The sequence below is a fragment of the Myxine glutinosa genome, chromosome 1 (assembly GCF_964187855.1).
Source record: "Myxine glutinosa chromosome 1, kmMyxGlut1.1, whole genome shotgun sequence".
In the NCBI taxonomy this organism is placed as follows: domain Eukaryota; kingdom Metazoa; phylum Chordata; class Myxini; order Myxiniformes; family Myxinidae; genus Myxine; species Myxine glutinosa.
Genome location: NC_136261.1, coordinates 37,883,716 through 37,907,271, shown reverse-complemented (window position 1 = coordinate 37,907,271; position 23,556 = coordinate 37,883,716). Strand labels below are relative to the sequence as shown.

The window sequence follows — 23,556 nt, the reverse complement described above, 5'->3', positions numbered from 1 at the left end:
TAATGTGAGGCCATCTGTCGGAAAGTTTAAGCTCAATCGAAGGTGGACTTTGCAACATGACAATGACCCTAAACATACCAGTAAATCCACCAAGGAATGGCTGGAAAGAAAGAAATAGAGGGTTCTGGAATGGCCAAGTCAAAGCCCGGATCTAAATCCCATTGAGATGTTGTGGGGGGATTTGAAACGAGCTGTGCATGCAAGAAACCCCTCAAACATCGCACAGCTGAAATAATTCTGCATGGAGGAGTGGGCAAAAATTTCTCCCAGTCGATGTCAGAGAATGGTAGACAGTTATAAGAAATGCCTACTTGAGGTTGTTTCTGCCAAAGGGGGCAATACCACCTATTAGAGCCAAGGGTGTACTTACTTTTTCCACATGCAAAATTTGCATTTATGTTTATTTAAATTATACAATGGACTACAAAATGTAAATGTTTCATGATATTTGTTATATTATATCACCTTTATCTATCAATATTGTTGAAATGGAGATCAAATAGCTGTGTGTTGAAATATGTTGAAAAAGTCAAAACTTTACATGGGGTATACTTACTTTATCACGTGACTGTATGTCCCCTCAAACGTATACCAATCAGAGCTGAGGATCTGGTCACATGACAGGGTGATGTGATGACGTCTGGTGTCATTACGGTGGTACGGCTGCTGACTCCGCACATCGCCATTTTGAATTCCAATTTCGCTCAGGCCGAACATATCGTCTGAAATGCTGATGTGAAATCCAGTGTGAAAAGTCGGGCGAAAAATGAAAGTTTTTTTTATTATCATTGATTTTATTAAAGAGGTTCACTATTTCTAATCCTCTGCACTATGATAATTTACTTTCTTTCGGTGGTATATATTAGCCTGTTGCTGTGATCGCTCCAAACAAAACATATATTACCTCGTTACCCTCGCGAGAGGAGAGGGTATTTTATTTGGGTCCGTTTGTTTGTTGATGTCATGTATATATATACATGATGTCAATACATATATATATATATATATATATATATATATATATATATATATATATATATATATATATATATATACAGTGGTACCTCGGCTTACGAGTTTAATCCGTTCCGTGACGGAGCTCGTAAGCCAAATCGCTCGTAAGTCAAAGCAAATTTTCCCATTCAAATGCATTGAAATGCTATTAATCCGTTCCAGCCTCAAAAAAAAAACACCAATTTTTTTGTTAGGTGCTTTTAAATAACAAAAATGTACTTTATAAATAACAAATAATGTATAAACAAGCACGACCTCGTATATACTGTACATAATACAAGAGAATGTAAAGAAATAAACTGGTTTTATTAAGCAGAGGAGAAGAGCATGCCAGGTGAGGTGTGCGTGTTGTCGACTTGGCGAGGCAGTACGATCGTACTCCTTCTACGATATGTACGATTTTGAAGCAGAAGGAGTCCATAAAGGCTATAACGCCAGCCAAGGGCGTTACGATTATTTCAAAGCTCCGGACCTCTATCCATGAAGATATGGAGAAGTTGTTGTTTGTGTGGTTGAAGGAGAAGCAGCTCGCAGGAGATACCGTGACCGAGAGCATCATGTGTTTGAAAAGATTGAAACTCGGATATCGAGCACGGACCACGAGGTGTTTTTTCTTTTTTCTTAATCTCGGTTTCAGTGAACTTTTGCTCTGTGCTCACGTGTACTGTACCTGTACCTGTAATGGTACGTCAGAGGATGGCACCTGTTGTCATCATATTAAGTGCAAGATGTTCTGCATCGTAAGTTGGTACACCGTGGTCTTTCGGCGGTGTTTAAGCCGGCCGTCTTGGCTTCTGTCACCATTGGCATTGAGTCTTTCGATGTAGGTAGGTCGTTGTGTGCCGGTGCCTTGGCCGAATTCCTTCATTGCTGCATTGTTAGCTCACCTGGTTTTTTATACCACATCTTTGGTTATCGGACCAGCGAATGACGTCATCTCCTCCAAAGTATGGCTTATTCTCACTTGTCTTGGACGATCTTCTACTTCTAGCCTTCCACCGTGCATTTGGTGTCCACTGTACTTACTGTACAGTGCCTGGTAAAATTGATGTAATGGGTTTTTGACCGTCAACGCCATGAACCGTCATGAACCGTCATGAACCGTCAACCGCCATGAACCGCCATGAACCGTCAACGCCATGAACCGCTAACACTCAAAAGCCCATTTATCGCGCCTTATAAAGCAAAACGCAAACCGAAAGCCATGCCTCTCAAGCGAGGCGTGCTTCCGTGGTCACGTGATCCACAGGTGTAGCTCATTATACCCGCACGCGCGACACGCTTTGGCGGTCACGTGACCAGCCACTCTGGAGGCGGGGATCCCCGCCGATGACGTCACCGGCTGGAGCAAGGAGATTCCTCGCTCATGTATTTCGACGATTGCGTGTTTTATATCCAAGCAGAGATGCTTTCACGGCAAGATAACCGCGTGACCGGAACCGGAAGCCACAACCGGAAAATTCAAAAAAATAAATTTTTTGAGCTCGTACATCGGATCTCGGCTCGTATCCCAAAGCAACAAACCGCCCGAGCGACGGCTCGTATCCCGAAAAACTCGTACGTTGGGGCACTCGTAAGCCGAGGTACCACTGTATATATATATATATATATATATATATATACAGTGGAACCTTGACTTACGAGTGCCCCAACTTACGAGTTTTTCGAGATACGAGCCGTCGCTCGGGCGGTTTATTGCTTTGAGATGCGAGCCGAGATCTGAGTTACGAGCTTTCGCCACCCGGTCACGTGGTTATCTTGCCGTGCAAGTACAGTATCTCTGTCGTATAGCGCTGCATTTTTGTTTTCGCATGTTGGTTATTTTGAGCTTACGCCACCAGGTGGGTTCTGGTCACGTGGTTATCTTGCCGTGCAAGTACAGTATCTCTGTCGTATAGCGCTGCATTTTTGTTTTCGCATGTTGGTTATTTTGAGTTTACGCCGCCAGGTGGGTTCCGGTCACGTGGTTATCTTGCCGTGCACGTACAGTATCTCTGTCGTATAGCGCTGCATTTTTGTTTTCGCATGTTGGTTATTTTGAGTTTACGCCGCCAGGTGGGTTCCGGTCACGTGGTTATCTTGCCGTGCACGTACAGTATCTCTGTCGTATAGCGCTGCATTTTTGTTTTCGCATGTTGGTTATTTTGAGTTTACGCCGCCAGGTGGGTTCCGGTCACGTGGTTATCTTGCCGTGCACGTACAGTATCTCTGTCGTATAGCGCTGCATTTTTGTTTTCGCATGTTGGTTATTTTGAGTTTACGCCGCCAGGTGGGTTCCGGTCACGTGGTTATCTTGCCGTGCACGTACAGTATCTCTGTCGTATAGCGCTGCATTTTTGTTTTCGCATTTTGGTTATTTTGGAAAATTTCATGTTCATGTCGAACATTTCATGTTCATGTTCATGTTTTCATGTTCATGCCATGCCAGGCCACAACTTGTTCAGAGTGCCGGCGATAGCTCGCCTTCTCTTTGTGGAAAACACGGTGAGATCCTTAACATCCAACAACTAATGGGACGCAAACGGGGCGCCCAGTTTAGCGGTACACACATTGATGAATCACCCTGCCTGTGATTCACCCATGACAGGTTATAGCTGGGTCTGGATTCAAACCCAGGCTGGACAGTTTAGACTTTAGAGTCAAGTGTGCGTACCTCCAGTCCAGGCCATCCTGCCAACTTGTATGCTGCATACAGGTGAAATATAAAGCGCGAGATATTTTTATATATACTGTATATTTAAAAAAAAATTGGTGTGGTTTTTGGCGGGCTGGAACGGATTAATAGCATTTCAATGCATTTTAATGGGGAAATTTGATTTGAGAAACGAGCAATTTGAGTTACGAGCTCGGTCACAGAACGAATTAAACTCGTAAGTCAAGGTTCCACTGTATATATATATATATATAATGTCATGTATATACATGACGTCATGTATATACATGATGTCAATACATATTTATTGTTACGGTTTTCCACCGCCCTTCTTACCCTTACAAAGGGGGGATTAAGCCCCTTGTTTTGTCTAGGGTCGGCATAACCGAGACTTGAAACGCCCCTCCCGGACAAACGCAAGGTAGGGTTTCGGGACAATCCTCGCTCGTACCTAAATCCCTGCGCCGCCACGGAAGCGGGGAAGCAAGCCTCGCACGAGCCACGTGTAATTTGGGTACACCGAGCGGATTGAGTACCACGTGGTCCGTGTAGTTTTCTAGTAGTGGAACCCGATTCGAGCGATTCTACTCGTACCATGCTTAGTCAATGAGGAAAACACGAGAACGATTGAATGGAAGGAAGAACACAGGTTTAATTATTATTCCCACAAGTATGTACAATGATCGGTAGATGCAGAGACACAGAGCAGCACTTAATCAGTCTTATCCTTATGCGCAGACTCGGGCCCGTTCACACTCACACATGGAATTGCAGGCAGGATGATTTTCAGACCAAACGCGCCGACGTGGTCGTCTAGGAACGGCCCCGTCCGGCTCTCCCCGGTCCCAGCACGTCCCGCGAAGAAGGCAAGCAGGTGGTGGAAGGATCCTCATAGCACGTCTCCCGAACAGAACAGATGATGAGGCAGGAAGGCAAAGTACACGTCTCTCAGCGCGGCTGGCGGTTACACAGCGCGTTATCACTCGCGTAACTCAATGCACTATATGCGGCTCAGCTTCAAGCTCAACCGAGCGTCACTTTCATACGAGCACGTATCCTGGTTCATGCGCATCTTTCGCCGATCCCGTATCTTTCAAAGCTCTCTGCTGACCGCCAACTCACCGCGCTGCTCTCTTCAATCCAACTCAGTCCACGTTCCTCAATTGCTCACCGCGCTCCTTCAACTCGCGAGTCCTCCTCACTCAATTGCTCACCGCGCTCCTTCAACTAGCGAGTCCTCCTACTTCAATTGCTAACTCACCGCCAACTCCTTCAACTCGCGAGTCCTCCTGGGGGCTTTGCGCAACGGGTTATATTTGCCACGCCCTGAGCCTTCTCGAACATACCAACCATGCCCTGTGACGCGGTGCTGCAGCCACACCCAGTGAGCCATGATTGGCGGCTCGCGCTTATCGTCAGCTTCTTCGCTGCCCTCATTCGGCCCCCGACTCGACCCTTCAGGCCTGCCTCGTGTTAATTCGCGCCAACAAGCCAAAGGCAGCACAAAGACGTAAGGCGATGGAGGCGGCATAGGACAATGGAAGCGATGAAAGGACCTATTCTCCTGACTCTACTCAACGCAAAACTAACATAGGAAAAGGACTATGCTCACAAATACTAAGAGATAACTGAACTATCGCGAGGCTACGTGTTGTTTGTGTGACTAACTATGAGGGGGAAATTTAACCTTTATTATACAAAACTCAAAACTGCAACACTACCCCTCTCCCTCGTCAGACTCGTCCCCGAGTCGAACCTACAAAAATTGGAACGACCGGTTTTGAGAAAGATCTGGAAATTAACTTTTACTTTTATATGTGACAAATAGATGTGGTTCCCTCTAACATTTACTCTAACCCATGGGTGCGATAGTTTTAAAACACTAAATATGTCCCACCTATTGCGTTGAGTAGCTACTCTAACAGAATCACGCCCACAATTCACCGAATCCGGAATTTGTCAAACTAAACATATAGCCGGTGGGCAGAATTTTAATATACAAGCACAAATAACTTACTCCTTATTTACAGTTCTATGACCCAGGACCTGTCCTTTTTGAAAGAGAAGATTGGAGGGGAGAGAAAGCACAGCAAAGTACACAAACACACTCAAAAATTCACATTTGCTGCTTGCTTCTTGCATCTTGCTTCTTGCATCTTCTGTGTGCATATATCATACCGGCTAGCCCCCGGACCGGCATACAGGCCATTCCTGCTCTTCAGGGCTAATTACACTTCCAAATCTTCTCGTTCCTAGCACACCATAATAAAAATGCACAAAACATTCGTTCATTTTATTTCTCTGCCATGCAGGGCCAACCCTATGTGGTCCGACTGCATGACATTCATGCCACTCAAAACAAGTGGTCCGAAGATGCAAGGTGAATTTGCAGCAAGGTGCTGCATAGCAGAGGTGCATTCCACAAAACTTGTGGTCCATAAGTGTAATGTGCAGCAAAGTGTTTGTGGCAGCAAAGTGCTGCACAGGTGCAGCAAAGTAAGAACACGAGGATATGGCAGCAAATGCTGCGCCGTTCGGCTGCACAGATGTAGCAAAGTGCAACAGGGGTGCTGCACAGATGTAGCAAGGTGCAGCAAGGAATGCTGCACAGGTCGATGGTGCTGCACAGTTCCACCTCCAAAATGGTCCTTGGGTGGGGGGAGAGACAAAGCACGACCAGCAAAGTGGAAAGGGCACAAAGGTACACAAAAACACAAGGTAATGCAGCGCAAGGGGCATGGAAGAGCGAGCAGAGCAAGCTCGTCCCTATCCGTCCGTACCCCCCCCCCCCCCCCCATTGTCGCTTACACTACCCTAACCCTTTCTTGTATTTACAAATTCGTCTCTACGTCTTGTCTCCCATATCCCCCTCTAATTCAAATTCGTCTCCCCAATCCCTCCCAGGAAGGAAGGAATGGAACAAACACAATGTCCCATCACGTCATGATGCGTCTTTCCCACTCAACAGTTCACTTGGTCCTGGTGTGGAGTTTCATCCTCCTTGGTGAATGGCTGTGGATGGCGCGAAGGGAATTCCTCAATTCCTAACGACACTAACTGACATTAACTCTTAAACTACCCGGGGTCATACCCTGCCAATCGGCCATCTTTAAACTATGTGGTTCTAAAAACCGAATTCCCATTGCCCACTCTGTGATGCCATCCGAATTTGAGTCTCACTCCCCAATTTTTCTCACTGTGCCCTCACACAATTTCGGGGCTGGGTTGTGTGGCTCCACTAGCAGGTCCAACTACCTGTGCACCTCCGCCACTGAAATCGCCACCCAAGCTTACCTGCTCCTGCGACTACCTAAACTGGAGAAGGCCCCTCCTAGCTCTTTACCCCCTGATGCCCTCCTTGGCATTGGGCAACCCAGGCCCTTCCCTTAGATCCTCGGGCCCCACTCACAACTACTCACAACTACCCTAACTGGCTCCCAGAGCCTACCTGCGGCCTCACCTGGCCGACAAACTACCAGTGGCGGAGTGCCTCAATAACCATACGCACCAATTAAACCACATGCCCAGCCATTTCACTGATTCATGCACCATCCAAAGCACTACTTTGCCACTACCTGCACCACAGGTGTCAATATCCATACAAATTTTGCCTAAGCCCTCTACCTGGGTTTACACTACCCCCGCGGGCTTTCGCGAATGGGTTCCACTCTTCCCCCATTCAATCCTTCGCACCATGCATTCCACACCTTTTATTTCCACACCAAGCATTCCACTCCAAATATTCTCACACCATTTATCGCGCACACGACTTATTTCACACACCTTTTTCCCCTCGCACACCTTTTGTGCTTACACACCTTTTTCCATACACTCCAAACACAATTCCTTTCATTCTCAACAACACAACTCCTCACACACACACAGCATCATCTATCTAACTGCTTTTCCCCTAAAACTCGTGCTTCCCCATCTTCCCAAAGAAACTATGCACTCCCTTCGTCATTAACAACCATCTAAACTACCTACGTCCCCACTATAGTTCAGATGTCCCGACTTAAATCTCATCTCCTCTACAGTCTGCTAAATCCCTAACAATTATCCTAGCCCTCCCTCGGCTAGCTTCGGTGCCCCATGGAGGTAACCATCGCTGGCCCCCCATGTGCCTATCACTGCCATCCCCCTATTCTAATGCTCATGGGCCCTGGCCGTGTGAGGAATGGTTAAACTACCATTCCCCCACGTAGGGTACACTATTTCCATCTGTCCACTATACTCGAGCCTCTCCATGTGGAAATACATTGTCATCATGGCTCGACCTCGAGAGGCCGAGCGATCCATGCGGTTGGTTGGTCGCCTGTAGGTTGGGTCCATCCGGCATTTTCGATCCAGGGGAGGAGGCATGGATGGGCCGAGGTTCAGGGCCCCATCTCTGTGCGGGGTTTCACAGTCCCACGCACGATGGCCCAACCACCCACGGTCGAAGCACCGCACCCGCAAAGGTGCGCGGCTCCGAAATCTCCAACCCCCCCCCCCCCCCCTTGGGCCTCGCCGTTTGCCTTTACCGCCTCGGCGCGGCACCAACCATACAGGGCGGGGTCCGGCACGGATCGTGCACGTCAGTCCTTGTGACACGGCCGTGGCATCGATCCCCGCTGGTCCCTGCCGCACACAACTCACCGAGGGCTCACGTCGGCTATCCGTCGCGCTAAACGCTACCCCGGTCGGTGTCGATGCTTGAGCCGCGCTCTCACCACTCGCGACCCACTCCGCACTCGCACACCGAGGCATCCCTGCGCCTCTCATACATTCTGTTACCGCACACTCTCCTTCCACATCCTCTGGTGTGCCTTCTCCCTCGCACACCGTACTCGCACCTGCACACCTAGGTGCACTCACACCTTTCACAAACGCCGTTACACACTCTTCCCGCACACAGTCTGTAACACCCACGGGTGTGCACTCTCCCATTGCACACCCAATCCTTGCCGCACACCCTCATGCACACCCTGGCACACACTCTTCCGTTACACACTCTCTCGTTACGTACTCCATAACGCCCACGGATGTGCACTCTCCTGGTCCACACCCAATCATCGTACACTCTTTTTCCCCACTCTTGGGTGTGCACTCCTTCGCACACTCTGTAACACACTCTCCTGTTACACACTCTTCCCGCACACATTCCGTCATATACTTTTCTCACTTACACTCGCGCTCCGGTGCACACTTTTCTCTCAGATGCGCGCCAGTCGCCCTCGTACACCGCACAATGGACCTTCCACGACCGCCCGGGTTTTGTCTCCTTCCCAAGCGCGCCAAAACCCTTTTCGCGCCAAACACATTCCCGCCATTAATTCTACTCACCTTGGGGACCTCTTTTTCCACCAGCAGCACCTGCAAACTTTTCATTTGGTTAGCAAGCACGACATCACGATGCAAATACAAACTTTGTTCAGGCTCCATTTCTTTCTCCCGTAATTTATTTTCTGATTCTGCCGTCTCTTCGGCCCCAATTGTTTCTTCAATTTGACTTATTTCTTCGATGACCGCCGGCGCATATGAAATTTCTCTGTCCAATTCGGCGACCATCGGTTTTTCTACACCCCGTGTCACGATTTATATACCCTCGGTCAACTTAGCTGTGCTCTGCCCAAGCTCGCTCCCCACGCGTTCCTCACACCGCGTCACCTCGTCATGTCCCATTGCGACCTCCTCGCTCAACCTGCGCCCAATGACCTCCCCTATTTCTTTTAATATCTCCCCTAGGATGTCTACTTTTTCATTCATTTTATTTATGTCATTCTTTTGGGCGTCCATTTTCACATTCAGTTCCTTCATGTATTCTCACACCAAATTTGGTTTTGTCACCTTGGGCGTCCATTTTTGCAGTCAATTCGACCTTCATTTCTTTTATTTGGATCTGGAATAGTTGCATGTACCTCGGCATCATGGGCTTGGCTCTCGCCGCCACGTGCGAAGCGCCGCCATTTTCTACCCCTGCTACCGGCCCCTCATCAATTTCCTCCTCTTCCACCAACTCTTCCTGTGGGTCCTGGGTTATCAATTCTACTTCTTCATCTACCACCACCGGCATTCGATCGCCTTGGCTAGCCATGGTACGAATATAAATTTTGTTTTTATACTAAATTTCGTCCGCTCACAATTTGGAACCAATACGTCCAAAAAAAATTTGTTAAGGTTCCAAATCCCACTCCCGGACACCAAATGTTACGGCCAATTTGTAAATATGGTGTCCAAAATTTTGGTGTCCAAAAATGTTGTCCAAGGTTCCAAATCCCCACTCCTGACTACCAAATCTTACGGTTTTCCGCCGCCCTTCTTACACTTACCAAGGGGGGGATTAAGCCCCTTGTTCTGTCTAGGGTCGGCGTAACCGAGACTTGAAACGCCCCTCCCGGACAAACGCAAGGTAGGGTTTCAGGACAATCCTCGCTTGTACCTAAATCCCTGCGCCGCCCCAGAAGCGGGGAAGCAAGCCTCGCTTGAGCCATGTGTAATTTGGGTACACCGAGCGGATTGAGTACCACGTGGTCCGTGCAGTTTTCTAGTAGTGGAACCCGATTTGAGCGATTCTACACGTACCACGCTTAGTCAATGAGGAAAGCACGAGAACGATCGAATGGAAGGAAGAACACAGGTTTAATTATTATTCCCACAAGTATGTACAATGATCGGTAGATGCAGAGACACAGAGCAGCACTTAATCAGTCTTATCCTTATGCCCAGACTTGGGCCCGTTCACACTCACACAGGGAATTGCAGGCAGGATGATGTTCAGGCCAAACGCGCCGACGTGGTCATCCAGGAACGGCCCCGTCCGGCTCTCCCCGGTCCCAGCACGTCCCGCGAAGAAGGCAAGCAGGCGGTGGAAGGATCCTCGTAGCGCGTCTCCCGAACAGAACAGATGATAAGGCAGGAAGGCAAAGTATGCCTCTCTCAGCATGGCTGGCGGTTACACAGCGCATTATCACTCGTGCAACTCAATGCACTATATGCGGCTCGGCTTCAAGCTCAACCGAGCATCACTTTCATACGCGCGCGTATCCTGGTTCATGCGCGTCTTTCGCCGATCCCATATCTTTCAAAGCTCTCTGCTGACCGCCAACTCACCGCGCTGCTCTCTTCAATCCAACTCAGTCCTCGTACCTCAATTGCTCACCGCAATCCTTCAACTAGTGAGTCTTCTTCACTCAATTGCTCACCACGCTCCTTCAACTCGCGAGTCCTCCTACTTCAATTGCTAACTCACCGCTAACTCCTTCAACTCGCGAGTCCTCCTGGGGGCTTTGCGCGACAGGTTATATTTGCCACGCACTGAGCCTTGGTGTCCTTGGTGATTTGGGAGACTTCCGGTTCCTCGGGCGAGTGAGGCGTGCTTCGAGCTCTCCACGGCATCGAAGTTTGAGTGTTTTCCCATTCTTGGCTTTGTCAAATTTCCACTGGTTATTTTGCTGTGTACGTGTTATTGTGTGTTTCTAGTTGGTGTTGGTTTGTGGTTCGTGCAAACTTGTGTGTAGTTAATCGTTTTCTGAGTCGTACCTCGTGCGCGGCCTGGTGACTTGGGGCTTCCCTCCCCCCGTCGGTGTTTTGTCGGTTTGGGTTATTTCCTTCGCTGTATTGCTTGTTTCTTTTATTTTGTTTTCTCCCCCTCACCTCACCTCCCTAGACAAATAATTATATATTGATTCTTTCTCTCCTCCCGGACACGTGCTTGTTCGCTCTCCTCCTCGTCTCGGCTTGTGCCCCGCCCCCTGTATCTCGTTTTCTTCCGCCTCCGCTCCTTCTTTCTCAAATCCACGTTCTCGCTTGGAGACTTTTCCCGGATTGTTTTTTCATCGTTCTGTTTGGATATTGTTGGAATATGTTTAAACCGCAGCCGTGATGCTGACACCCCCCCCCCCCCCCCCAGAATTTACATGTTTTAAACGTTTCCCAGTATGTACCCTGGTCAGAATAGGTACACCGTATCCCTGCGTGTCGTAAGAGACGACTAAGAGGGTTGGCGTCAGGAAGGGCATCCGGCCATAAAAACATTGCCTCAAAAAGAGAACCATGACAATCACAAGTACATATGGGCAGGGTGCAGCCCGAAGTGGAGATCGGTTTCTGAGGTTTGGGACATGGAATGTGGGGACAATGACAGGGAGATCAGGAGAAGTGGTGGAAGTATTGGTCAGAAGAAGAGTGGACATATGTTGTGTGCAAGAGACGAGATGGAAGGGAAGTGGTGTGAGAATGGTGAAGGGTAGGCAGGGACAGAAATACAAGTTTGTGTGGCAAGGGTGCCCGGAGGGCGTGAATGGTGTTGGTGTCCTGTTTTCTGAGGAGTTTGTAGACAGTGTGGTGAGTGTGACTAGAGTGAGTGATAGGTTGATGATGGTGAAAATGATGATTGGAAAGCTCTTGGTGAACGTCATCTCGGGATATGCTCCGCAGGTTGGTCGAAGCGATGAAGAGAAGGACAAGTTCTGGTGTGCGATAGAGAAGCTGATGGAAAACGTGAAAGATGAGGAAGTTGTTGTGGTGGGAGGAGACCTGAATGGACATGTGGGAAGGAGTATGGATGGTTTTGAGGGAGTTCATGGGGGTTACGGATATGGTGTGAGAAATGGAGAAGGTGAAAGGATTTTGGAGTTTGCTGATGGAGCTGATTTGTTGATTTGTAATACTCAGTTCCAGAAAGAGGACAATAAGCTTGTTACATACACGTCAGGTGGGTCGACGACAACCGTTGACTACCTGATGGTGCGTCGGCGAGATAGGGGGCACCTCCGGGACACAAAGGTGATCCCGGGGGAGGAGGCTGTTTCACAGCACCACTTGGTTGTCTGCGACATAAGGGTGAAAGGTGCGAGGAGAGCTCGGCGGGTGAAGCACCAACCGAGAATGAAGGTGTGGAGGTTGAAAGAGGTGACAGTAAGGGAGGCATTAAAAGAGAGGCTGAGTAGGGTAGAGGATGATGTGGTTGAGCTTGAAAGTGGTCGGATGTCAATGAAAGCTAGTCTGTTGGGAGCCGTTGGTGAGGTATGTGGATGGACAAAAGGACCACCGAGGCACTCGGAAACATGGTGGTGGGATGTTGAGGTTGGAAAGAGGATTGACGAGAAGAGGAAGAAGTTCAAAGAGTGGCAGAAGGCGAAGGGTACGGGAGCAGAAACAGCAGAGCATGAAAGTTATAAGGCAGCCAGGAAGGCTGCAAAGAAAGAGGTAGCAAAGGCGCAGGAGGCATGTAGGAAAATGTTCGGAGAACGCTTGGATTCGGAAGAGGGTCAGAAAGCAGTATTCAGGATTGCAAAGCAGATAGCGAAAGAGAGGTGTGATGTGATGGGGGTGAGTTGCTTGAAGGATGAAGTGGGACAAATCGTTGTCGACCCAGATGGAATTAAAGGAAGATGGAAAAGATATATGGAAATGCTGTTGAATACAGAGAATGAATGGGATGGCAACATAGAGAGTAACCCAGTTTTAGGACCGGCAGAGAAGATAACTGAGAAGGAAGTTGAGGAAACGATAAAAGCAATGAAGAGTGGAAAAGCGGGAGGGCCGACGGGAGTTGTGGGAGATATGTTGAAGGCAGCAGGAAGTTGGGGTGTGAAGAGAATGACAGAGATCTGTAATCTGGTGGTGAAAGAAGGCCGCATTCCAGTGGATTGGGAACTGAGTACCCTCGTCCCTCTATACAAAGGGAAAGGTGACCCTCTGGAGTGTGGCTCGTACCGAGCGATAAAGTTATTGGAGCATGGAATGAAGGTATTGGAAAGGGTGTTGGAAAGGAGGATAAGGAAGAAAGTGAAGATCGACGAAATGCAGTTTGGATTTATGCCAGGAAGAGGAACGACAGATGCGCTTTTCATTGTGAGGCAGTTGCAGGAGAAGTACATGGATAAGAGGAAGAAGTTGTTTTTTGGGTTTGTTGATCTGGAGAAAGCATTCGATAGGGTTCCACGCAAAGTATTGACATGGGCATTGAGGAAGTTAGGAGTGGAGGAATGGTTGATCAGAGTAGTGATGGCAATGTACAAAAGAGCACGCACAGCTGTAAGGACGAAGGACGGGAACAGTGGTGAGTTTGAGGTGAAGGTGGGAGTGCATCAGGGGTCGGTACTAAGTCCACTACTATTTGTAGCTGTGATGGAGGTGCTGGCTCAGACCGTAAAGGAGGGTTTACCGTGGGAGTTGTTGTATGCAGATGATCTGGTGTTGATTGCGGAAAGTATGGATGGACTGAAGGAAAAGATGAACAAGTGGAAGGAATGTATGGAGACAAAAGGTCTGAAGGTGAATATCGGAAAGACAAAGGTGATGGCAAGTGGTAAAGCATGTGGTGAGGTGGAAAGAACTGGGAAGTGGCCGTGTGCTGTGTGCAGGAAGGGTGTCGGAGTGAACTCCATTCAATGTACAATGTGTGCTGAGTGGGTTCATCAAAAATGTAGTGGTCTGAGAGGGTCATTAACCAGTGTGGCAGCTACATTCAAATGTAAGGTGTGCACAGAGGGAGCTGCAGATGGAGGAAATGTTGAGTTGGATCTTGGAGACGGCGTGAAGCTGGAAGGTGTGAAAACATTTTGCTACCTCGGAGACATGCTGAATGGAGAAGGTGGATCAGACTCGGCAACGGTTGCTCGAGTGAGATGTGCATGGAAGAAGTTTCGGGAACTGAGTGGCGTGCTGATGAGGAGGAGAGTGTCGCTGAAGCTGAAGGGAAAGGTGTATGCTGCATGTGTGAGAAGTGTTATGATTTATGGGAGCGAGACATGGGTAATGAACGTAGTGCAGCAACGAAGGCTGGAAATGGTGGAAATGCGAATGGTTCGATGGATGTGCGGAGTATCGTTGAGAGAGAGGAAGACAAATGATGAATTGCGAAAGATGATGGGAATATTGCCTGTGATTGATGCTGTGAAGAGGAACAGGTTGAGATGGTTTGGTCATGTATTGAGGAAGGATGAAAGTGACTGGTTGAGAAGAGTGATGGAAGTTAATGTAGAAGGAAGTAGAGGACGGGGAAGACCGAGAAAGACTTGGCTAAAGATGGTGGAAGAAGAAATGCGGGCAAGGGGGTTAACAAGGAGAGATGCAGAAAATAGGGCAAAATGGAGAAGATTGTCATGGGGACCGCAAGGCTAACCCCCGCTCTAGCAGGGAACATGGCCTTAAAATGCATGTTGTTGTTGTTGTTGCACTGAGCCTTCTCGAACATTCCAACCACGCCCTGTGACGTGGTGCTGCAGCCACACCCTGTGAACCCTGATTGGCGGCTCGCGCTTATCGTCAGCTTCTTCGCCGCTCTCATTCGGCCCCCGACTCGACCCTCCAGGCCTGCCTCGTGTTAATTCGCGCCAAAAAGCCAAAGGCAGCACAAAGAGATGTAAGGCGTTGGAGGCGGCATAGGACAATGGAAGCGATGAAAGGACCTATTCTCCTTACTCTACTCAACGCAAAACTAACATAGGAAAAGGACTATGCTCACAAATACTAAGAGATAACTGAACTATCGCGAGGCTACGTGTTGTTTGTGTGACTAACTATGAGGGTGAAATTTTACCTTTATTATACAAAACTCAAAACCGCAACAATATATATATATATATATATATATATATATATATATATATATATATATATATATATATATATATATATATATATATAGATAGATATATATATATATATATATATATATATAGATATATATATATATATATATATATATATATATATATATATTTATATATATATATATATATATATATATATATATATATATATATATATATATATATATATATAAATGATGTCATTAATTAATAACATCAAGCTATTCTGATGCTGGAACAAAGAGCAAATACGGTTGTCATGGTGAAAACTGGAGAAATGAAAACTCTTGCAACCAAATGCTCTTGGTGAGTGAAGGGATATTAGAGTGGGACTAAGCTGTCAAATAATTTATTTAAATCCATTTCATCCAATAATCTATTCATTTTTTTGGTTTGGGGAAAATCAAACTGTGCAATCGTTTTTGTTTTGTTTCCTCTTTACCCCCACTTGGGGCAACAGATTTCCCTGCAATCGCGTCCCTCACTGTTCCCATCTCGCGACTCAGAGCAAGGCTGGTTTGGGACAGTAATAGAAACCCTGGGTGATTTGGATGGCGATGGAGGACGGGATGTTGCAGTGGGTGCACCCAGAGAAGCAGAAGGTACTGGAGCAATTTACATTTATCTCAGCCATAACGGAGAGTTGTCCAGCAAGCCAAGCCAGGTAAGTCCACTCTCATCTGTTTTCAAATGATGAACTGAACTCTCATGTGTACATTTTCTACATGAAAATCATGTAGAGTTACTGTTTCATTGTTATGCCATGTGGTACACCTTTCCAGCTTAACTCTTGAGGGTAATCCACTCCATGCTGATGAAGGCCAATGAGTCAGAAATGCAGGAATGGATTGATTACCAAGTAATTGGTTGGCATTGCTCAACATGTTGGCTGGTTCACCTGCGAGCTGCAGTCCTGCGGCTCGCACTATTGCTTGTGTGCAGTGGCTGATTCTTTTGCCATTGTTGGCTTAATGGTTAAGGTGGCTGGCTTAAGATCTTGCAGTATTGAGTTTGCTTGAGCGGTGCTGTCATTCCATTAAATAACACCAGGTGGGTTGACTCAGCCTGCCATCCTTCCAGGATCGGCAAATGAGTACCAGCTTACTGGGATGAATGAGCCATTCGGGTATTCTGTGTCGGAGTGGCAACACGTCCAGGATTGTGCCGAATAGCCAAGATCCGCTTTGGCATCCCTATGCATCTGAAGATGAAAAAAGGAGGAGATATATATATATATATATATATATATATATATATATATATATATATATATATATATATATATAATATATATATATATACAGTCACGTGAAAAAGTAAGTATACCCCATGTAAAGTTTTGACTTTTTCAACATATTTCAACATACAGCTATTTGATCTTCATTTCAACAATATTGACAGATAAAGGTGATATAATATAACAAATATGATGAAACATTTACATTTTGTAGTCCATTGTATAATTTAAATAAACATAAATGCAAATTTCGCATGTGGAAAAAGTAAGTACACCCTTGGCTCTAAGAGGTGGAATTGCCCCGTTTGACAGAAACAACCTCAAGTAGGCGTTTCTTATAACTGTCGACCAGTCTCTGACATCGACTGTGAGAAATTTTTGCCCACTCCTCCATGCAGAATTCTTTCAGCTGTGCGATGTTTGAGGGGTTTCTTGCATGCACAGCTCGTTTCAAAACCCCCCACAACATCTCGATGGGATTTAGATCCGGGCTTTGACTTGGCCATTCCAGAACCCTCCATTTCTTTCTTTTCAGCCATTCCTTGGTGGATTTACTGGTATGTTTGGGGTCATTGTCATGTTGCAAGGTCCATCTTCGGTTGAGCTTCAACTTTCCGACAGATGGCCTCACATTATCCTCAAGCACCCTCTGGTACAATGAAGAATTCATAGTGGATTCTATGATGGTGAGCTGCCCAGGCCCTGATGCAGCAAAGCTGCCCCAAAGCATAATATTTCCACCACCATGCTTTACCGTTGGTATCAGGTTCTTGTGGTCAAATGCTGTCTTTGGTTTTTGCCAAACATGTCTTCTGGTACTGTGGCCAAATAGCTTTACCTTTGACTCATCTGTCCAGAGCACATTGTTCCAGAAGTGCTGGTCTTTGCCACGGTGTTCATTGGCACACTTTAGTCTTGCCCTGATGTACTTTCTGGACAGCAAAGGTTTCCTCCTGGCACACCTCCCATGGAGATCAAATTTGTGCAGCCTCTTTATAATGGTAGACTCGTGCACTTTGACATCAACAGTGGCAAGAGCTACCTGTAGGTCCCGTGACGACATTTTGGAGTTCTTATAGACTTCTTTCAGCATCTTGCGGTCTGCTCTCGGGCTGAACTTGCTGGGGCGGCCTGGCCTGAGCAAGTTGGCAGTTGTTTGGAATCTTCTCCACTTGTAGATGATCTTCCGGACAGTCGAATGATTGATTTCAAATTGTTTGGAGATCTTTTTAAACCACTTCCCAGACTCGTAGGCATCTATAACATTCTTTCTGAAGGCCTCAGAGAGCTCTTTTGATCAAGGCATGGAGATGCTGCACACTTCAACAACAAAGAGCAAACCAAACTAAATGTCTGAGGTTTAAATAAGACAGGTTCCTCCAAGATCCTCTCTAACGATGTTCTAATCATTTGCACCTGAACTGGTGCACCTGATTCTAATTTTAGGTATTTGAAGAAGTGATAAATGTAGGGGTGTACTTACTTTTTCCACATGCGAAATTTGCATTTATGTTCATTTAAATTATACAATGGACTACAAAATGTAAATGTTTCATCATATTTGTTATGTTATATCACCTTTATCTATCAATATTGTTAAAATGAAGATCAAATAGCTGTATGTTGAAATATGTTGAAAAAGACAAAACTTTACATGGGGTGTGATTACTTTTTCACATGACTGTATGCATATGCAGTGCATTCAGAAAGTATTCAGACCCCTTCACTTTTTTCACATTTTGTTATGTTGCAGCCTTATGCTGAAATCGTTTAAATTCATTTTTCCCTCATCAATCTACACTCAATTCCCCATAATGACAAAGAGAAAACAGGATTTTAGAAAGTTTTGCAAATTTATTAAAAATAAGAATCTGAAATATCACATTTACATAAGTATTCATACCCTTTGCTATGACACTTGAAATTTATCTCAGGTGCCTCCCATTTCTCTTGATCATCTTTGAGATGTTTCTACACCTTGATTGGAGTCCACCTGTGGTAAATTCAATTGATTGGACATGATTTGGAAAGGCACACACCTGTCTATATAAGGTTTCACAGCTGACGATGCATATCAGAGCAAAAACCAAGCCATGAGGTCGAAGGAACTGCCTGCAGAGCTCAGAGGCAGGATTGTGTCGAGGCACATATCTGGGGAAGCCTACAAAAAAAATTCTGCTGCATTGAAGGTTCCCAAGAGCACAGTGGCCTCCATAATTCTTAAATGGAAGAAGTTTGGAACAACCAGGACTCTTCCTAGAGCTGGCCGCCCGGCCAAACTGAGCAATCGGGGGAGAAGGGCCTTGGTAAGAGGGGTGACCAAGAACCCGATGGTCACTCTGGCTGAGCTCCAGAGATCCTGTGTGGAGATGGGAGAAACTTCCAGAAGGGCAACCATTACTGCAACACTCCACCGATCTGGCCTTTATGGCAGAGTGGCCAGACGGAAGCCTCTCCACAGTGAAAGACACATGAAAGCCCACAGAATCTTGTTTCTCACAGTCTGAGAGTCCTTTCGGTGCTTTTTTGCAAACTCCAAGCGGGCTTTCATTGGAGTTTGCTTGGGGTTTGCAAAAAAGCACCTAAAGGACTCTCAGACTGTGAGAAACAAGATTCTGTGGGCTTTCATGTGTCTTTCACCGAGGAGAGGCTTCCGTCTGGCCACTCTGCCATAAAGCCCAGATCGGTGGAGTGTTGCAGTGATGATATCTGCCATAAAGGGACGAATCTATTCTGTCAACCAATCATAAAGCTGTGTTGCGAGTGTTTTGTGTCTGTTTGCGAGGTGCGTTGTGTTTTTGTTTTCCTCGTCACCTGTGTTGTATTTGTCCCACTTTGTCCTTGTCCTCGTCCCAGCATCGGTGTCTCTCTAATGTATTTGTGAATGAGAGGTCCGTATGTATGCCTGTGATAACGCCACAGTCTCCTCTGTCAAAGGTGCCGTCGTTTGACCAGTGTGTAATGCCTCTAATATTTGCCTCCCGGCACGGTTCGGGGATGCCATGTATATGTATATATATATAGATGTTATTTGTGTGGAGGTGTGGGAACGGTGCAGCATGTACTGACTGCATGTTCAGTCGCATTGGCAGCAGGACAATACAGGTGGCGACATGATCAGGTGCTGGCGGTGGTGGTGCAGATGGTGCAACAAGAGGTGCTGAGATCGAGAGAAAGAAGAGTTGAGAAGGAGACTGATGGGGGAGAGGTGTGGTTTGTCAAAGAGGGCCAAGTGGAAAGAGGTGGAAAGAGGAGGAGGTGGAAAGCAAGAGGGCTGTCAGATGCTTGTGATTGGCAGGTGGTGGCAGAACTAAAGCCACAATTGGTATTCCCAGAGGAGATCTGTGTGACAAGGTTGCGGCCTGACATTGTCATTTGGTCAGGTGCAACAAGACAGGTCATCTTAGGGGAATTGTCGGTACCTTGGGAAGAGAACATGGAAGAGGTGCACGAGAGGAAGAGAGGAAAGTACAGTGAGCTGGAGGCAGAGTGCCGGGAGAAGGGTGGCGAGTTTCATGTCAGTGATTTGAGGTGGGGTGCAGAGGGTATATTGGCAATCCCTTTTCTGCATTTCTTGCTTGGCTTGGAGTGTGTGGGACAGAAAGAAGGAGGATGTGTGACAAGGTGGCCCAGGTTGCCTTGAAAGGCTCATTTTGGATATGGAGGAAGTTTATGGAGGCACATCGAACGGTGTAGGTTGGTTGTGTGTTTTTTTTTAGGGTTTTGTTGTTACTATTATTATTTCTTATTTTGTGTATATGAGTGAGTGGGTGAGGTGTGTATTTTTGCATGAGTGTTTTTGTATGTTGAGTGGTGTATGTTGTGAGGGTAGGTGGGTGGTTGGTTGGTGTTGTGTGTGTATGTCTGTGTATGTGTGTGTATGTGTGTGTATGAATGATCTGGTGTGTTTTGTTGGTGAGTGGTGAAGGGTATAAAGGTGGGTGTTTGAGTGTTCCACCGTGTTTGTTTGGTGCTGTGGATTCTGAATGCGGAGGTGTTGTTGTTGTAGTCTGCGTTCGCACTGGCTGGGGGTGGGGGTATGTACGCATCCAGGTGTAGTTGCTGCATGTGGATGTGTATGTGCCCCTGCTGGCCCACCTTAGCTGACTGTATCGAGGTTGAAGGGCCGAAACGGGATGATGCTGAGGACCTCGACTGAAGACCCGGTCAGTGCGGCACACTTGTGACCAGGTGTGTTTTGAACTTATGTGTATATATATATATATATATATATATATATATATATATATACATATATATATATATATATATATATATATATATATATATATATATATATATATATATATATATATATATATATATATATACAGTATATATCACTAATAATGTTGTGATCATTTTAAATGCACAACTTGAAACAACAACAACAACAACATGCATTTTAAAGGCCATTTTCCCTGCTAGAGCGGGGGTTAGCCTTGCGGTCCCCATGACAATCTTCTCCATTTTGCCATATTTTCTGCATCTCTCCTTGTTAACCCCCTTGCCCGCATTTCTTCTTCCACCATCTTCAGCCAAGTCTTTCTCGGTCTTCCCCGTCTTCTACTTCCTTCTACATTCATTTCCATCACTCTTCTCAACCAGTCACTTTCATCCTTCCTCAACACATGACCAAACCATCTCAACCTGTTCCTCTTCACAGCATCAATCACAGGCTCTATTCCCATCATCTTTCGCAATTCATCATTTGTCTTCCTCTCTCTCAACGATACTCTGCACATCCGTCGAACCATTCGCATTTCCACCCTTTCCAACCTTCCTTGCTGCTCTACGTTCATTACCCATGTCTCGCTCCCATAAATCATAACACTTCTCACACATGCAGCATACACCTTTCCCTTCAGCTTCAATGACACTCCCCTCATCATCAGCACACCACTCAATTCCCGAAACTTCTTCCATGCACATCTCACCCGAGCAACCGTTGCCGAGTCTGATCAACCTTCTCCATTCAGCATGTCTCCGAGGTAGCAAAATGTTTTCACACCTTCCAGCTTCACGCCATCTCCAAGATCCAACTCAACATTTCCTCCATCTGCAGCTCCCTCTGTGCACACCTTACATTTGAATGTAGCTGCCACACTGGTTAATGACCCTCTCAAACCACTACATTTTTGATGAACCCACTCAGCGCACATTGTACATTGAATGGAATCCACCTTGACACCCTTCCTGCACACAGCACACGGCCTCTTCCCAGTTCTTTCCACCTCACCACATGCTTTACCACTTGCCATCACCTTCGTCTTTCCGATATTCACCTTCAGACCTTTTGTCTCCATACATTCCTTCCACGTGTTCATCTTTTCCTTCAGTCCATCCATACTTTCCGCAATCAACACCAGATCATCTGCATACAACAACTCCCATGGTAAACCCTCCTTTACGTTCTGAGCCAGCACCTCCATCACAGCTACAAATAGTAGTGGACTTAGTACCGACCCCTGATGCACTCCCACCTTCACCTCAAACTCACCACTGTTCCCGTCCTTCGTCCTTACAGCTGCGCGTGCTCTTTTGTACATTGCCATCACTACTCTGATCAACCATTCCTCCACTCCTAACTTCCTCAATGCCCATGTCAATACTTTGCGTGGAAACCGATCGAATGCTTTCTCCAGATCAACAAACCCAAGAAACAACTTCTTCCTCTTCTCCATGTACTTCTCCTGCAACTGCCTCACAATGAAAAGCGCGTCTGTCATTCCTCTTCCTGGCATGAATCCAAACTGCATTTCGTCGATCTTCACTTTCTTCCTTATCCTCCTCTCCAACACCCTTTCCAATACCTTCATTCCATGCTCCAATAACTTTATCGCTCGGTACGAGCCACACTCCAGAGGGTCACCTTTCCCCTTGTATAGAGGGACGAGGGTACTCAGTTCCCAATCCACTGGAATGCGGCCTTCTTTCACCACCAGATTACAGATCTCTGTCATTCTCTTCACACCCCCAACTTCCTGCTGCCTTCAACATATCTCCCACAACTCCCGTCGGCCCTACCGCTTTTCTACCCTTCATTGCTTTTATCGCTTCCTCAACTTCCTTCTCAGTTATCTTCTCTGCCGGTCCTAAAACTGGGTTACTCTCTATGTTGCCATCCCATTCATTCTCTGTATTCAACAGCATTTCCATATATCTTTTCCATCTTCCTTTAATTCCATCTGGGTCGACAACGATTTGTCCCACTTCATCCTTCAAGCAACTCACCCCCATCACATCACACCTCTCTTTCGCTATCTGCTTTGCAATCCCGAATACTGCTTTCTGACCCTCTTCCGAATCCAAGCGTCCTCCGAACATTTTCCTACATGCCTCCTGCGCCTTTGCTACCTCTTTCTTTGCAGCCTTCCTGGCTGCCTTATAACTTTCATGGTCTGCTGTTTCTGCTCCCGTACCCTTCACCTTCTGCCACTCCTTGAACTTCTTCCTCTTCTCGTCAATCCTCTTTCCAACTTCATCATCCCACCACCATGTTTCCGAGTGCCTCGGTGGTCCTTTTGTCCATCCACATACCTCACCAACGGCTCCCAACAGACTAGCTTTCATTGACATCCACCCACTTTCAAGCTCAACCACATCATCCTCGACCCTACTCAGCCTCTCTTTTAATGCCTCCCTTACTGTCACCTCTTTCAACCTCCACACCTTCATTCTCGGTTGGTACTTCACCCGCCGAGCTCTCCTCGCACCTTTCACCCTTACGTCGCAAACAACCAAGTGGTGCTGTGAAACAGCCTCCTCCCCCGGGATCACCTTTGTGTCCCGGAGGTGCCCCCTATCTCGCCTACGCACCATCAGGTAGTCAACGGTTGTCGTCGACCCACCTGACGTGTATGTAACAAGCTTATTATCCTCTTTCTGGAACTGAGTATTACAAATCAACAAATCAGCTCCATCAGCAAACTCCAAAATCCTTTCACCTTCTCCATTTCTCACACCATATCCGTAACCCCCATGAACTCCGTCAAAACCATCCATACTCCTTCCCACATGTCCATTTAGGTCTCCTCCTACCACAACAACTTCCTCATCTTTCACGTTTTCCA

General features: G+C 46.6%; 1 protein-coding gene across 1 annotated transcript in view; it reads left to right on the top strand.

The window, feature by feature from the left end:
* LOC137422976 (integrin alpha-L) overlaps positions 1-23,556 on the top strand; it is a gene marked incomplete in the record, with an annotated part of 211,928 nt that overhangs the window by 106,122 nt on the left and 82,250 nt on the right. Inside the window, 1 exon segment of the mRNA XM_078771064.1 lies at positions 15,707-15,910. Within this exon segment, the coding sequence (XP_078627190.1) occupies positions 15,707-15,910 (204 nt within the window).